This window comes from Xyrauchen texanus, chromosome 38 (assembly GCF_025860055.1).
Source record: "Xyrauchen texanus isolate HMW12.3.18 chromosome 38, RBS_HiC_50CHRs, whole genome shotgun sequence".
Classification (NCBI taxonomy): domain Eukaryota; kingdom Metazoa; phylum Chordata; class Actinopteri; order Cypriniformes; family Catostomidae; genus Xyrauchen; species Xyrauchen texanus.
Window position 1 is genome coordinate 29,651,891 of NC_068313.1, and position 16,456 is coordinate 29,668,346.

At 36.8% G+C, this 16,456-nt stretch overlaps 1 protein-coding gene across 1 annotated transcript in view; it reads right to left on the reverse strand.

Moving 5' to 3' along the window:
* Positions 1–1,476: 1,476 nt before the first annotated feature.
* The window catches only part of LOC127631406 (gamma-aminobutyric acid type B receptor subunit 1-like), a 67,180-nt gene continuing 52,200 nt past the window's right edge, over positions 1,477–16,456 (reverse strand). Inside the window, exons 19-24 of the mRNA XM_052109519.1 lie at positions 13,846–13,953; positions 13,504–13,597; positions 11,076–11,203; positions 8,457–8,585; positions 7,612–7,755; positions 1,477–4,800 (exon numbers count right to left, since the gene is read on the reverse strand). Of these exons, the coding sequence (XP_051965479.1) occupies positions 4,540–4,800; positions 7,612–7,755; positions 8,457–8,585; positions 11,076–11,203; positions 13,504–13,597; positions 13,846–13,953 (864 nt within the window). The 3' untranslated portion in view covers positions 1,477–4,539. The remainder of the gene's footprint in view (positions 4,801–7,611; positions 7,756–8,456; positions 8,586–11,075; positions 11,204–13,503; positions 13,598–13,845; positions 13,954–16,456) is intronic.

The window sequence follows — 16,456 nt, forward strand, 5'->3', positions numbered from 1 at the left end:
GATGGTAGAGTCAGAATTTGGCGTAAACACAATGAGAACATGGATCCATCATGCCTTGTTACCACTGCAGGCTGCTGGTGGTGGTGTAATGGTGTGGGGGATGTTTTCTTGGCACACTTTAGGCCCCTTAGTGCCAATTGGGCATCGTTTCAATGCCACAGCCTACCTGAGCATTGTTTCTGACCATGTCCATCCCTTTATGGCCACCATGTACCCATCCTCTGATGGCTACTTCCAGCAGGATAATGCACCATGTCACAAAGCTCGAATCATTTCAAATTGGTTTCTTGAACATGACAATGAGTTCACTGTACTAAAATGGCCCCCACAGTCACCAGATCTCAACCCAATAGAGCATCTTTGGGATGTGGTGGAACAGGAGCTTCGTGCCCTGGATGTGCATCCCACAAATCTCCATCAACTGCAAGATGCTATCCTATCAATATGGGCCAACCTTTCTAAAGAATGCTTTCAGCACCTTGTTGAATCAATGCCACGTAGAATTAAGGCAGTTCTGAAGGCGAAAGGGGGTCAAACACAGTATTAGTATGGTGTTCCTAATAATCCTTTAGGTGAGTGTATATATTATATATATTTATTATATAGATTATATAATAAACTTTTTCAAAATAATTTCTATAGGTGATCACGGGCAGAGCCAGGAGTTTTTCACAGGGGTGGCCAGGCAGGGTCCAGCGATCAGTCTGTGGTGGCACATCATTAGAGGGGGTGGGTGGGGGAGTTGTTCGTATAATTGGATGGGGGTGGGAGTGGCAGGGGGTTGGGGGATGTTGGTGTAGAAAGACCAACAAAATTGTGCCCAAGACAATAAATGACCAAAACGGCAATTGTGAATGGGATGGCCAATGGAGTGGCCAGGCTTTGGTCCATGGAGGCCAGGGCCACCCCTGGGCACCTCCTAGCTCCTTCCCTGTAGATAATGTAATACATTTTAATCCTCAAGTCAATCGAAATCTCGAGGTTCGTCTTGCCAATGTTTTTGGTGCCATTTTCACAGTTTGCCATACCTTTTAGACAAACCGCTTTTTTGAGATGTATTTTTGATATGTTAATCTGTAAGAAATTCAGAAAATGACAACAGTATGTATGTTTTGCAATGTACCATCCGATACTAATAGAAGGCGCTCGAGCAGCCTACAGTTGCTTTGGTTGCGTCTTAACTTTTTTGGTCACAAAATGGTATTCGAAAACGTTTAATTGTTCTTTATGCAACATGGTATTAAAACACTTAGTATGCTCTTTTAAAGATTATATAAATGTTGCTACACAGAAGGCCAACAAATGGGAATCTGAAAATACATAATAGGAACTATAAAAGCTGTGGTGTTTTGGTATCGGTTCTGGCTGACTTTTTGGGGGCTAGTTTTGTTTGGTTATTAGGCTCATTAAGTCTTGATACTTTTGGGGGTGGGCACATCTTGCTCCATCATAAACAATCCCAGCTGTACTCTCAGTGCAAAATAATTAGTTTATTGAATGTTGACATCCAGAAAGTTTGCATATTTAGAGAAACTTTCTTAAGCTATACATACAGGCTCATATTTTGTCCTTTCAAAATGACAAAGGAATTAATCTGATTTATACAATTGGAAGTCTTACAAAAATTCCTTGTGGTATAGTGCGCGCACACACACACACACACACACACACACACACACACACACACACACACACACACACACACACACACAACAATTAAACAGTACATTTAAAAGGGAAATCCTTTAAAAGGGAAATCCTTAGATGCCTTTCGAATAATAACAACTCTGCCATATTTGTCAGCGGTACTCCACTCAGATATTTACAAAGGCAGAACAACTCCCATCAGTTCAAAAGGCAGTCATTTTCGTTTAAGTAATTCCAGATTTTCCCTTTACCGTGTGCCAAGTGTTACAGTAGTCACACACCCTGAGCTACATTACTAGAATGCTTACATACTAGAAGGAAAACAGTGTACTGTACTATGCTTATCTGTTGAAATTCCCAGCTGTGAATCATTGCTTGTTACTTGATAGTTTATACATGAGTACTTTTCAGGGATAAGAATACAAGAATGAAACATGCAACAATGTACACATACTATCTGTAATTAAAGGAATAGTTCACCCAAAAATGAAAATTCCCTCAAGATTTACTCACCCTCATGCCATCCCAGATGTGTATGATTTATTTTTTATGTAAAATTTTTTGTAAAATATCTCAGCTCTGTAGGTCCATCTACAATGCAAGTGAATGGTGACCACAACTTTGAAACTCCAAAAAGTACATAAAGTCAGCATAAAAGAAATCCAGTGCTTTCATTCATGTCTACATAAGCGTTTTGCTTTTTGATAGGTGTGGGTGAGAAACAGGTCAATATTTAAGCCCTTTTTTTAACCATAAATCTCCACTTTCACTTTCACATTCTTCTTTTGTTTTTGGCGATTCACATTCTTCGTCCACATCCAAAGAGAGGAGAATTTATGGTAAAAAAAGGACTTAAATATTGAAGTGTTTCTCATCCACACCTATCATATCACTTCTGAAGATGTGGATTTATGGATTCATTTTTATGTGCTCAAAGTAATGGCACATTGACTTGCATTGAATAGACCAACAGAGATACAATATTTTTCTAAAAATCTTCATTTGTGTTCAGCAGACAAGAAATTGTCATACACATCTGGGATGGCATGATGAGACAATTGCCATTTGTGGGTGAACTATTTGTTTAAACACTCAAAATATTGTATTATTGTGTAAACATTAAAGTATAATGTGATTGTCTTCTCATATAAAATTATTATGATATAATATTGCAGGTAATGTATATATACTGTCGACAAGTACAAAATCCTTAGAACTGACCCAACTTTTAATTGCAAAAGGAGAAGAGAGTCAATCATTTGTTTCATAGAAGAACCTGTTATGACGGTTATACTATTGTATATGATTTGTGCCAGTGTTTATGACCTGTTAGAGAATTGGAAATCTTCCGAATATAAGATTTATCAGTTAAAATGTAATAGAATGTCATAAATGTGATTTTTATCATTATGAACATTTGCCAATTATACAAAGCAACAATTGTGTAGAGGACTCATTTGTCTACTATGATTTGTAAGAGGCACAAAAAGACTTTCTGTAAATTATAAAAAAAAAATGATACGTAATAAACAAACAAACAAATACATAAAAAACAAACATGAAAAAATATAGTATTTCCCAGACCAAGTAATGCTCTTGAATTTGGGATAAGAAAACTAAACAGGTCAGGCAGCTAGATTCTGGAAACAACTTTTCACTGCAAGAACTCGGCAACAGTGACAAGTATAAATATATATATATATATATATATTATATATTAGTGTGGCGAGAGGGATAAAGGTAAAAGGGGAGAGAGAGCCAGCAGCTGCCTGTAGCTCTCTCTCTCCCGAAACTTTATTCCTCTCGTCGGTTTGATTAGCCTGATTAGGGGCCGGGCGTGTGTCATCACAGTCCCGCCCCACCCTCCTCTTTGCCACAATTATATATATATATATATATATATATGGAATATATTATACTGTATATATATATATATAGTTATATAGCGCCATACATGTGCCCTAAAAAATGGAAGCAGTGAGAGGGTTATACAAGGACAGGAAAGCCATTAAAGCGCACAGTACATGGCCTTAGGGATTAGAGGAGAGAAAGCATATGAGGCTAATAGAGTATCGACCAGACTCTGGTCAAATACCTTTAGGAGTACGTAAATCAGCTTAAACCATGTATCGTTTCCTTTGTGAGCAGCAAAAGGAAGAGCAGTTCATCTGATACACTGTTGCCGCAATGTAAGAACTGTCTCATTAAAGTGACACTCAGCTAGTCTTTTCAAATGTTAAGTGAAGCATGGAGACATGCTCTCCTTCAGACACAGTCTTCCACTGACACTTACAGAAAATAATTCTAAGAAACACTTGACCGGGTCTGGCTCCAACACCCAGACTATCCTTTCTAAACAACTTGTCCTTGAGTTTTAAAGACACTTTTATCCAGTCAGTTCCCTTAGATTTAACTGCAACTCAAATTAAGTGTTAAGCTCAAGGGCACAATAATGACAAAATGTAAAGGGATTAAATAACTCTTCTTTTTTGGACTTGCTCTTACTCAAAACTTCCAAGGATTCAAAAAGCAGCTCAGATCCTTTACCTTTGAGTTAGCACCATCCAGATAACAAGGAAAGTTAGAAAGCTTAATGGGCAGGAACATTTGAGTTGTTTTCAGACATCATTAGTTATTTAAAAGTAATTGTGTTCACCTGAAAGCACTGCATTTGTTGACTTGACTGTGCAGAATTGTCTGTACCCTATAGTTGGAGTGGAAAAAGTACATTTCGAGTCATTTGAATACAGTGTAAACATTTTAAATAATATGTCCAGGATTCTGGAGCTATCAAAAATAAACAAATAGGAACGTCATGCCAACTTAGAAATAAAGAGAGCATCCTTAACTAGATATTTTCACTAGATATTTTCACCATCAAGAACATCTGGATTATTTATACAACAGGGGCAAACGGCTGTTGTGGCAGTTGTTTCGGCTAAGTTTGCCTTCGCCCTGGTACAGGTTGGAGGAATTTGAGAAGGACAGAGTCAGAGATTGTTTGTCTGTAGTGGGGGAGTAGCTCGGGGGGTCCGCCTGAGATGGGGGGATGCTGTGGTTCTGGTTCTGATTCTGGACGGACGGGCGCTTACGTAAACGCAAGGCCTGACGTTCTGCAAGTTGACTTCGTAGTTCTGTCACTCTTTCTTCCTTCTGTACAAAAAATAAATAATGAAAAAACAAAAATTAAATAGCCACATTATAAAATGTTCCATTTACAAAATTGACAGATCTTTAAACTTCTGCACAATATTGGAGACCAGGGTCAAAAATTCACTTTTCCATTTACGGGCAATATTTGACCCCTAGTATTGATTTTCAGGGGCATATTTCCCTTTGTAAGGGCAATTTTTCTTACCTTATAAAATGACTCTGTGTCATCATGTTATGTCAAATACTATAATTGAATCAAATAATTCAATTTGAGTAATGGGATGTTTAAATAATCATATAACTGCATGATCGCTACACTGCATTACATGCATTGTGACTGAAAAACATTCTGGGTTCACTTTTGTTCTCATTCACATATTTCCTAATATTTTAATATTTTGTATATAAAGTAAATATACAAAACTAATATAATGCAATGACACAGAGGAGGATATGACAGCATTCCTCCAGATTTGGAATGAGGAGCTTATTAGACAAAACTGTTTTCAACTCCCGTCTGTGTGACCGTTTGTGCGAGTCGATCAAGTCGAGACCAACAGCACAAAAAAAAAATCAGCGAAAATTCAAATAAAAATCGCAATGTATGTTTTTGCAACTAAATCATATGTTTGTTTTTTTAAACTCATTGCAGAGGCATTTTTTTGCCCCAATATTTTTAATTTGGGGGGCATTTGTGTAATTTTCTGTGATATTTTTGCCCCGAGCAACAATACATTTTTCGAGACTGTTCTAGACCATGAATACAAATTCTGTCATTATTTGCGTACCAATATGTTGTTCAAAAAACTGTATACAGTAAATTTGTACCATGAAACACAAAAAGTGAACTTTAACAGAATGTTCAGTCTGCTCTTTTCCTTACAGTGACATTAAATGGGAGCGGACACTGTTGAGCATAAAAAACCATCATGAAAGTAATGTAAAATTAGTCCATATGACTTGCGCACTATATTCTAAGTCTCGTGAAGCCATACATTAGTTTTAATCAAGATACATTCTCTGTAAACAAGACTTAAAGGAATAGTTCAACCAAAAGTTAAAATACTCTCATAATTTACTCATTCTCATGCCATCCTAGATGTCTGTGACTTCCTATCTTCAACAGAACACAAATGAAGATTTTTAGAAGAATTTCTCAGCTCTTTTGATCCATACAATGTGAATGGGTGCCAAAATTTGGAAGCCCCAGAAATCACATAGGTCAGGTAAAAGTAATCCATACGACTTCAGTGGTTTAATCCATGTCTTCAGAAGAAATTTGTTAGGTGTGGGTGAGAAACAGATACATATTTCTGTACATTTTTACTACAAATTCTCCTCCTTTCTCAGTCAATCTCCACTTTAACTTTCACATTCTTCTTCTTTTTGGTGATTCACAGTCTTCATGCATACTCTCAGTAGGAATGGACTTCAATGTTGATATGTTCTCATCCACACCTATAAAATTGCTTCTGAAGATATTGATTTAACCACTGGAGACGTATGGATTACTTTTATGCTGACCTATGTAATTTAATGGGTGCAAAATTTTGGCACCCATTCACTTGCATTGTGAGGACCTACAGAGCTGAGATATTCTTCTTAAAATCTTTGTTGTGTTAAGAGGAAAATTAGATTTTTTTTCATTTCATTTTCAATTTTCATTTTTGGGTGAATTATTCCTTTTATATCTTACATCATTTTGATCAGTTAAAATACTTGTTTTAAGGTATTAAGAACTTTTTACTGATTGTTTACATAGGAAAACAATTGAAAACAGCAGGTGCAGAAGAATGAGTTTGTTTGTGTCAATGGCTCCTAAGCTTGTTTTGAGAGAATATCAAGCATACAAAAGTGAAAAACACAAGTTTTGCCAGTGCAGCACGAAAAATATGCTTATATTCAAGATACATAATCTGTAAACAAACCTATCTAACTCTGATATCTAACACAGATTTGTTCATCCATTGACATTTTTTGCGCAAAGAAAGGGACGATTTTTAAGTCATTCATTGAAAATCGTGCTATTCACAAAAGCTCTCAAATCCTGTTTGCATTTGCATATAATCAAATACAGTAAGTTGCATGAAGATGTAGGTGTCAAATGTAGATGTCAAACGTCATTGCTCAAACAAATCATGCTGCTTCAGTCATTAGGACTACTTTTAATACTTCTAAATTTCTTTTGTGTTCCACAGAAGAAAAAGTGACATATTTTGGAACGACATGGGAAAGTAAATGAATGAAAATGTTCGTTTTGTGGTGAACTATCCCTTTCACATTTTAGCATAGGGATTCTTCAGTTGGCACCTTTAAAAGACATCTGTAAATCTATTTATGTACTGTGCTGTATACTGTATGTGATGTGCTCTATCAAAATGTGTCGGAAGTCGCAATGGGCCATTTTTGGAAAAATATTCTAATGTCCATAGATAAACAATGTTTCATGACAGCCAACATTTCAATTATTTTATCTCTGCAATGGTTTGGGATAGAAACATAAAAATGTTATTGTGATTCTGGGTCAATGCTACTCAAAATGATGGAGCAGGTCACAACTAAACCTTATTCAGTTCACTGAATGAACAGCACATGAAAGCACATGGTGTACAGAAATGTACTCTGAAAGTCAAAGACAAGGATGTGTACTGCCTTAATTATAATTCCTGTAATTTTCTTCTGTGGATTTCTGGGATCCCATCCTGTGCATGAACTGTTAATCTATTCTCCTATTAATTAACACATAAGCTGTGAACATGAGCATAGGGAAATAGGAAGTGAAGGATGGAAGGGGAAAAAAGGAGCACGTGCCTCTTGAATGATCTTCTGGAGTTCCCTATTCTCGTGCTCCAGTTGGCGTGATTTCTCTTCGTCGTTGTTGTTGGTGGACGAGCAAGTTTTAAGGGTGTCCTGCTGCTCTGACTGCCATTCGCCACGAGTGATCAAACGGCGTATCTGCGGAAATAACAGTTCAAATCTATGAGCCATCGTGAGAAAAGTCCACTAAATACCAGTGAAATTAATTGTTCATATGGATGATATTGTGTAGTAGAGAATTGGAGTAATAAATGGTAAAGTCCGGTCAATCTGACGATTACAAAATACACCCCAACATGAATTGGAGAGGTATTGTTTCACCCTGAATGTTTTGCTTTTGTTTACCAAAAATAAATAGACATGAAGCAAGCACAGCTATGTAGGAAATCGGTTGCCTAAAACAACGGTCAATTATACTAAAAAATATTTGCCACAGAATGCTGCAATTAGACCAATCAGAATCAAGCATTTCAGAGAGCTGTGTAATAATAAACTACATTTTGTTCCTGTAGCTCAACTGCTATGCCCGAGCAACGCCAATGTCATGGGTTCGAATCCCATGGAACACAACTACTGATAAAGTGTACTGTATAACTTGAATGCAAGGTAAGTTGCTTTGTATAAAACCATCTGCCAAATATGTAAATGTTCAACAAAGGATCTATTGCTTACTGAGAACAAAACATAGCCTAATAAACTTCTGCAGTGACAAAATGAAACTGTGTCAAGGGAAAGAACCGAAATCAGACCAAATGAGAAATCTGTGGCCCAATAAAGACAAAACCAGCAAGAATGTGGAAGTGATATAAAGCTCATGGGGATTATCTGGGTGCACAGACCTTAGGCACAAAGAGAACCACGAGGGTGATGTAGACAGAGAAAATGATGGCCAGGGAGGCAAACGCAAATGAAGCATCCTGCTGAGAGGAGAGGATCATGGTCACCGGAGCAGTAATCATACACAGAACCTGAAGAAAGAGAAAATAAAGGTTAATAATGTAGCGATGTGTCTGAAAATGCATTCTAATTTCCTAACTCCAGAGTTTGTAAGTGGTGAACTTCCAAATGATCACACAGAAAGTCGCCATGTTGTTTCCGACAGTTCTATGTCTCTAGGATCCGACAGCACCATATCCTATCAGACATTTTTACATCGCCTCCTGTTACATAACCTTCCTTTGTGGCATGACCAGAAACTTAATGAATCAGCTGCGTGGGAGACAAGATTGAAACCAGGAAGTTTGTATAATCAGTGATAAGATTTGGTGGGTTTTATTTTCCACTCTAACATTACATTTTTTACTCTACTGATGGTTAGGTTTAGGCTTGGGGTTTGGTTTGTTTGGGGGTTCAGTTTATAAAACATGCATTAGTCTCCTCTGTATTACTGCCTGTACAGTTGAAACAACTTGCTTTTGGTGCCCCTCTGTGGACATTACATCCCAAATGGAGCTCACACGTGCCCATACGCCAAACAAAATTTACTGCTTTGACCACTGGGGGCAATGTTTCAAATTTCATCAGCATAATGCCAAGAGACTTTGTTACACAACAATTTAGTTGACATAAAATTGAAAATGTCCATTATAACATAAGACCAATCAGGCATCTGCTGTGTCTGACAAACCCATTACTCATTCATTCATGATTAACAAGTTAGCAAATGACTACTTTCAAATTCTAATCAGACTGAAATGCATCTGACTTCAAACCACCTAAAAATGTGGTTTGTAAAGATCAGATTTCAAGTTTCATGTTTTTTGCTCAGACTACAAAACATGAAAAGGATTTAATATGATCCTGATTTATGTTTTACTTTTACTTTATTGAGATTAGCTTTATAGGGACAGATACATTAAACGTGCTAGTTTAGTTATTACAGCTAATTTTAAACTGTAAAATGGCCTTAGTGTACCAGACTGGAATCCCCACAAGAGGGCGTAAAATGCCTTTAAGAAAAGAAAGATGAAAAAAAACAAACAATTGCAGAGCATAAACAGTGCTGTGAATGAGAACTGAGAAACTAAGGAGATAGAGATAAGAGAGAGAGGGAGAGAGAAAGAGAGAAAACGGTTGATGAAAAAAAGATTACTCATTTTGGTCAAAACACTTCCAGTGGGCATCACGGCTGGATGAAGGTCTCATTTGACAAAGTGGAAAAGTCATATCTGACAAACTAAACAGAAAATACCACGTACTTACCTTCAATTGCCCAAAATGACTCTACAAATAGATAACAGAGAGCAATGAACTGACTGTCATAACTGTGCTGAGTCAAAAACAACTTGTCTAGAGCAATCATGCTAGTTTTATAGTCTAAAAGACCTCTTGAAATTGCTTGAGCAATGCAGTTTTCTGAAAAAGGAAGCTGAGGCAGGGCATACAGTATTAAAGGACACATCCATTTTTATTTGATCGCCAATAGGCTTTAGTTTAAGTCGATGCATTCCTCAAAGTCCAATTTTGATTGCATCTGACTCATACTTTTCATAATGTTGCATCACACAAAAAACAGGCGTTTATGCCTTTGTTTTCATTTATTAACTCAAGCACACACAAGTAGCTTCAAAGCGAGGGGTGTTAAATCTGACACGGAGCAGACGTTGTGCTGTTCAGGGATTTGATCTTATTGAAATAGCTGTAGGACTGACAAAAGCTGAGATCGTGTTCACGTTTCCAGGTAAGTGTTTCTTGTTTCCTCATTAGGATATTTTAGTCAGAGTTTGAGCAATTGGGTGCAATTATGCAAATAATTCAGCAAAGCACTTGGAGTTATTGCCAGAATCAAACTGTTTGCAAGCAGTCGGGCACAGAATGACAGTAATCAACACCTCATTCAAAAAAAGTGCTAAAAAAGGCTCAAAAGCAAGGAGACATCTCGTCATTTTCTTTTTCAAAATAGATACACTTATAGTTAGGATAAGCCTTTATAGTTTGTGTAAAGATCATTTTTAGATTAGGCGGGGGAAACACTAGTGTTTAAAGGGATAGTTCACCCCAAAATGAAAATAAATTGTCATCATTTATAAACCCTCATGTTATTCTAACCCATATGACTTCCTTCCATGGATCACAAAAGGAGATGCAAGGCAGAACATCAAGAACTGACAGCCTGAACCAATTACTTGTATTGTATGGAAATAGATGCAATTAAAGTGAATGGCGAGGCTTACATTTTGACTAACAAATCATTTTCTGTTTTTACAGAAAAAAAGACGGTTTGAAACATCATGAAGGTGTGTAAATACATTTACTGAGTGACAGAATTTTTGGGTAATTTTTGAGTGAACTATCCCTTTAAAGACCATGCTGGTGACATTTAAATACATGTGGAATCTTTACAGTAGAGTAAACAGCCTCATGTGTTTCCCCCATCTGCACTATGCTGTCATCTAGTTTGACCACACTGCTTTAGCATATATGCAGTGAAAATAGAAACAGCCAGAAGCCACACTTACAGCTACATTGTAGATGGCCATGCCAACCGCTCTATGGTCATTAATCTTCTCTGTGGAGATCGACTTTGTCTCGTAGGCCAGAAAGATCCCCAGCAGCAGCAGAAGTCCCTTGTAGCCATATACCACACCTGAGGGTAAAAGTCATTAGTTATTGTCAGTGCTCTTGCAGGTTTGAGGTGGTCTAGGCTTTTGGCTAATTTATAACTCACGTAAGTCTGCGTTACTTGCAGATATATGACAAATGTTGCGTGAGACTTTTGTCTAATGAAATACAAACATTGTAGACACATTTGCAGAACTCAAAAATAGTGTCCAATACACAAACAAACCACTCTATTGAACCTGTTTCCTTTTCTGTGTAAAATGATATCCAATTTTATAACTTTGTTGCCATAACAGCGTAATGCTGTAAATCCTAAAACTTTAAATGAAGCATAAAAACAACAATTTAAACAAATTTACCGCTAAAAGTGTTTTATAAGAATAATGAAAGTGCTGTTGTGCATTTCTGCATTTAAATCCTTAAAAAATGAGTCCCATTAATTTCCATTGTAAGTGCCTTTATTTTTCCGGGTTCAATACAAGTTAAGCTCTGTCGACAGTACTTGTGGCATAATGTTGATTAACACATAAAAATTATTTCGACTCGTCCCTCTTTTTCTTTTAAAAAAAGCTCAAATCTGGGTTACAGTGAGGCACTTACAATGGAAGTGAATGTGGCCAATTTTTGAACATTAAAAGACATAAACAATGTGAGTAAACGTGATTTTAGTGTGATAAAATCACTTACTAACCTTTTCTTTGTAAAGTTATAGCCAATTTTACAACTTCATTGCCATGACTATGTAATGTCAACAAACCATAAAACATTAAAACGACTGAAAAATGAAAAAAAAAAAAGTGTTTTACAGATCAAAAAAATACTTGTTTTTTAACAAAAGCCTTTTATAAAATTGTAAGCTTCACATTTCTGCCTTTAAACCCTCCAAATATTGACCCCTTTCACTTTCATTGTAAGGGCCTCATTTTAACCTGGATTTTTGCTTTTTTTTTATAGAAAAGGAATGACGAGTCTAAATAATTTTTGTGGAAATCAGTATTATGCTACAAATGTTGTCGATTGAGCTTAACTTGTACTGAACCTGGAATATTCTTTAAACAATTTATCTCTTTTTTGAAATACTGTTATGATTTTTACATTCAATTAAGGAGATTTGGACGGGAAATGTGTTTAATTGTCATGAAAATAATATTACAATGCAAATGCAAAAAAATATTACTTAATATCTCCCAAGCATTTCAACTTCTTTAAAAAGTTTTGAGAGAAAACAAAATGAAAGTAGAAAAAAAATGAAAAGGGGAAAAAAAGAAAAAGGAAGTGAGACACAAGAGAGGGACTAATAAGTCACATTAGAGTTTAATCTCGTATTGAGTTCAGGGAGTTTTTTTTTCTTCTCTGTAATATCATCTTCCTGTACAGTATGAGAGTCAGGCTATGAGATCCAGACCTGTGCACTGACCCATATAATTTAATTTTACACTGTGGTGCTCTGATAGGGAGCCATAACAAGAGTGAGAGTGCGAGAAAGAGATAGTGAGACAGTGAGACAGAGACAGAAAGAGAGGGGAAAAACAGTTGATAGGAATGTACAGTATGTGGGAGAGTGCAAGGAAAATAAAATGAATAGGGGAAAGAAACTCTTGAGTATATGACACAAATTATTAATTTAAATTCAATGGACAGATGGCATCAGTGAAGTGTAGCATGATGAGCAACCCGATATCTAATTAAACTCCTGGATACATGCTGTAAATAAGATTAATATGTTCTGGACCAAGAGTAATGCTTAAACTTAATGAGCTATATGCAGCTGAAAAAAGTTAGAAATATGCAATAAAATATCAATTGGAAAACAAACAGAAAAATCTAAACTATAGAGGCCTTTAAATAAAAGAAATTTATTATTAGATTTTTGTTTATCTGAATAAAATGTAAGTGATGACATTTTAAACCACAATGCTAGAGTGTTCTGGGTGGTTGCTATGGTGTTGCATGGTTATAATGGGGGGTTGCTGCTCATTTACCCCAACCAAAAAGAGTCCACCGAGTCTCAACGATTCCGGTCTCTAGATTAGGCATGGGTCTTTTAATGTAAATCTATGGGATTTATATGTCTGTTTTAATGCCTGCCAGGCAAAATTAAAATTGTATCACTTACAATAGTAATAGCACACCTGTCCTCACCTATTTGCATAGTTTGAAGCATGATTCATGTCTGTTACACAAACGGTACAGGATGTTACATGCCAAATTTTAACACTTAGACTTTGGAGTTTGTTCAAATGCCTTGGCATGCACCACTAATAAGAACCGAGTCATAGAGTTTATAAAAACTGAAGAGAGAAGAGATAAATATTGGAAAAATACCAAGCCATGTGTTCATCTTCTCTGAGCTGCAGTGCTCCAGAAGAGGCTGAATCAACACATCTAGATCTTCTTTAGGAGCCTCTTTTGTGAACTTCTGCTCAGAGGAAGAAAGGAGAGAGAGAGAGAGAGAGAGAGAGAGAGAGAGAGAGAGAGAGAGAGAGAGAGAGAGCAGTTGAAAGGACAGAGATTGAGCTCAATGCAGCAGAGCACAGCACTACAATCCTTCACCATTAACACCTATTTCCATGAGCATGCTCAGCAGAAATGTCCAAAGCATTTCAAAGGAAGTACATCATAAAAGTCACAGTTATAAAAACAATAACAAAAAATATATATCCACACCTCCACAGTTATGTGCAATGGGTCCACAATTTGCCAGATAAGCAGAGAGAGTACATCAATCGCCAGCAGAACTGCAACAGTTGCATAAAGCTTCCATGGCTCCAAGTGCTGCTGGGACATAACAAGAGCATAATCGTTAGTCAATGATACACATGACTCACAATCAGGGACTAAAAACGAAATGATTTTCATTTCGGTTCGTTCTGAGCAAAAACTGTATTTTTTCGTTCCGGTTCATAAGTTCCACAGCCTCATTTCCAAAAGGTTACCGGATAGAACAAAATAAAAGAACGGTTAATAACGTTCTTTTTAAAATGACAGTTGTGCTAAGGGGTGGGTGAAATGCCAATTGCAGTGTTGCCAGATCTCACAACAGAAATAGCAACCTGGTCTGGAAAAACAAGCCCAAAATAAGCCACTTGCCTCACCAAAACAATCGAAAATAAGCAATAATATTTTTTCCTGTGTGGTGGATTTATCGGCATAGAAATCATAACAAGCAGTTCATTTTTTTCTCCCATTTTCTCCCCAATTTGAAATGCCTGATTCCCAATGCGCTCTAAGTCCTCATGGTGGCGTAGTGACTCGCCTCAATCCGGGTGGCGGGGGACGAATCTCAGTTGCTTTCGCGTCTGAGACCGTCAATTCACGCATCTTATCACATGGCTTGTTGAGCGCATTACCACGGAGACATAGCGCGTGTGGAGGCTTCACGCTATTCTCTGCGGTATCCACGCACAACTCACCACGCGTCCCACCGAGAGCAAGTGTGAGTCCCAATGTGACTCTACCCTCCCTAGCAACCGCACAAATTTGGTTGCTTAGGAGACCTGGCTGGAGACACTGCATGCCCTGGATTCAAACTTGCGACTCCAGGGGCGATAGAACAAGCAGTTAATTAACAGTTAAATATAATTTCAATTTTAGATCTGCTTCTGAGTCAAAACCCGGCAGCATCAAATCTGTATTAATGCATCATGTCTAACAATAATTCAGTAAAGACTTGGAAACAACTGAGAAATGTACGTTTTACCTTTAATAATGTTTCCCTTGAACCTGGATTAGCTGTGCATGTATATGTAGTGATTATACATAGTTGTTAAAAAGGCGATTAGGCAAAGAAATGTGTGATGCAGCAGTTTCCTTCAAGATCAAAGCACGTTTCGGGCAACAGCTCTTGTCGTACAATGACAGTTTATAGTAACCACAACTCTCAAGCTCCAAAAAGGACAAGAAACACAAAAAAGCACCATGAAAGTATCATAACATTAGTCTATATACTGCAGACTCATGCACTACATTCTGATTCTTCTGAAGCCATATGATTGGTTTGTGTTAGGAACAGGCCAAAATGGTTTTGCCAATTACCCCGATTTCTCTCTACATTTAAACACCTTTACCAGCATTTTTACTGACTTATCCAATGTGCACAAGTGTTGTGCGCATGCCAGTTTACGTTTTGACATCAAAAGCAGGGAATAATCTGATGATTTCAAAACTCTTAAAAGCACGGTTTTCTTTGGTTGTCCGATTTGTATTTATTTTTAGATATCAGCTTATTGCTGTGCATGTAAATGCAATCACTGAGCACATTTACATGGATGATTTACTTACAATGACTATGTATAATAAGCCGACAACATGTGTGGTCATGTTAACACATTTAACAACTTTGTCTTAAACGGTTTAAACTCTTGAGACAAGAGCGCAACTGCTGTGTGCATGTTTAATTTCCATTTTTGATTTGTATCTAGTAGTCCCTAATAAACAGGCGAAACGTTTTCTTAAAAATGTATGTTCTCATATGGGGACAGCAAGACTAAGTTGTGAAATTAGAAATAATAACAAGCTATAGAGAGTCAGATTTTTTGTAATCAAATTGTTTTTTTATGTTTAACGTTTCTGAGACGTTACAGCTGATTTTCTGTAAAGCTGGTTTGGAACAACATGTATTGGGACAAATACAAAAAAAAAAAAAATATACAAATTAAAATTATTTGACTTGATTTTACTTTTAATGACTTTTTATTAATACGTTTTTTCTACTTTGGCAACAAAATCTCAATATTCTCTTTTTGCCCTGTCAAACAAACAAGAGAAGCATTTTACCAATCAGAAATTAGCATGATTAATTGGGATTCAAATAATGGTCAGCATCCTCCAATCACTGCCAACCATGTTAAAATAAAATTAAGCATTATAATTCTGAATATATGTCTGCCAAATAACCATGTTGAGTAGTCCAAACATCATCTGCAGCCTGAAACTGAACTTTTGGTCAGATGTTTGGAGTAAATGCACTTGGCTGCATAGGAAAGCTATAGGATGCTCCCTTGCTCCCTGTTTAGTGAATGGCTCATCCTCCGGTGTGCTGTCGAAATGCGTGAGTGTGCGTTCGAAATGCACTTTATTTTCATCCTAACTCCATATAAAGCCTCTGATAGCAAAGTCTTTCAGCTTTTGAATGCACCCATTGATTCTCAATGTGATAATGCACAGTGAATGTAGGATTTCTTAGGGACAAATGCCTTATAGTCCACATCAGTGTTCACTGAGTTTAACCCATTTGTAAGAGTGTCCTAAACTGACATCATTAGATTTAAATTAAATC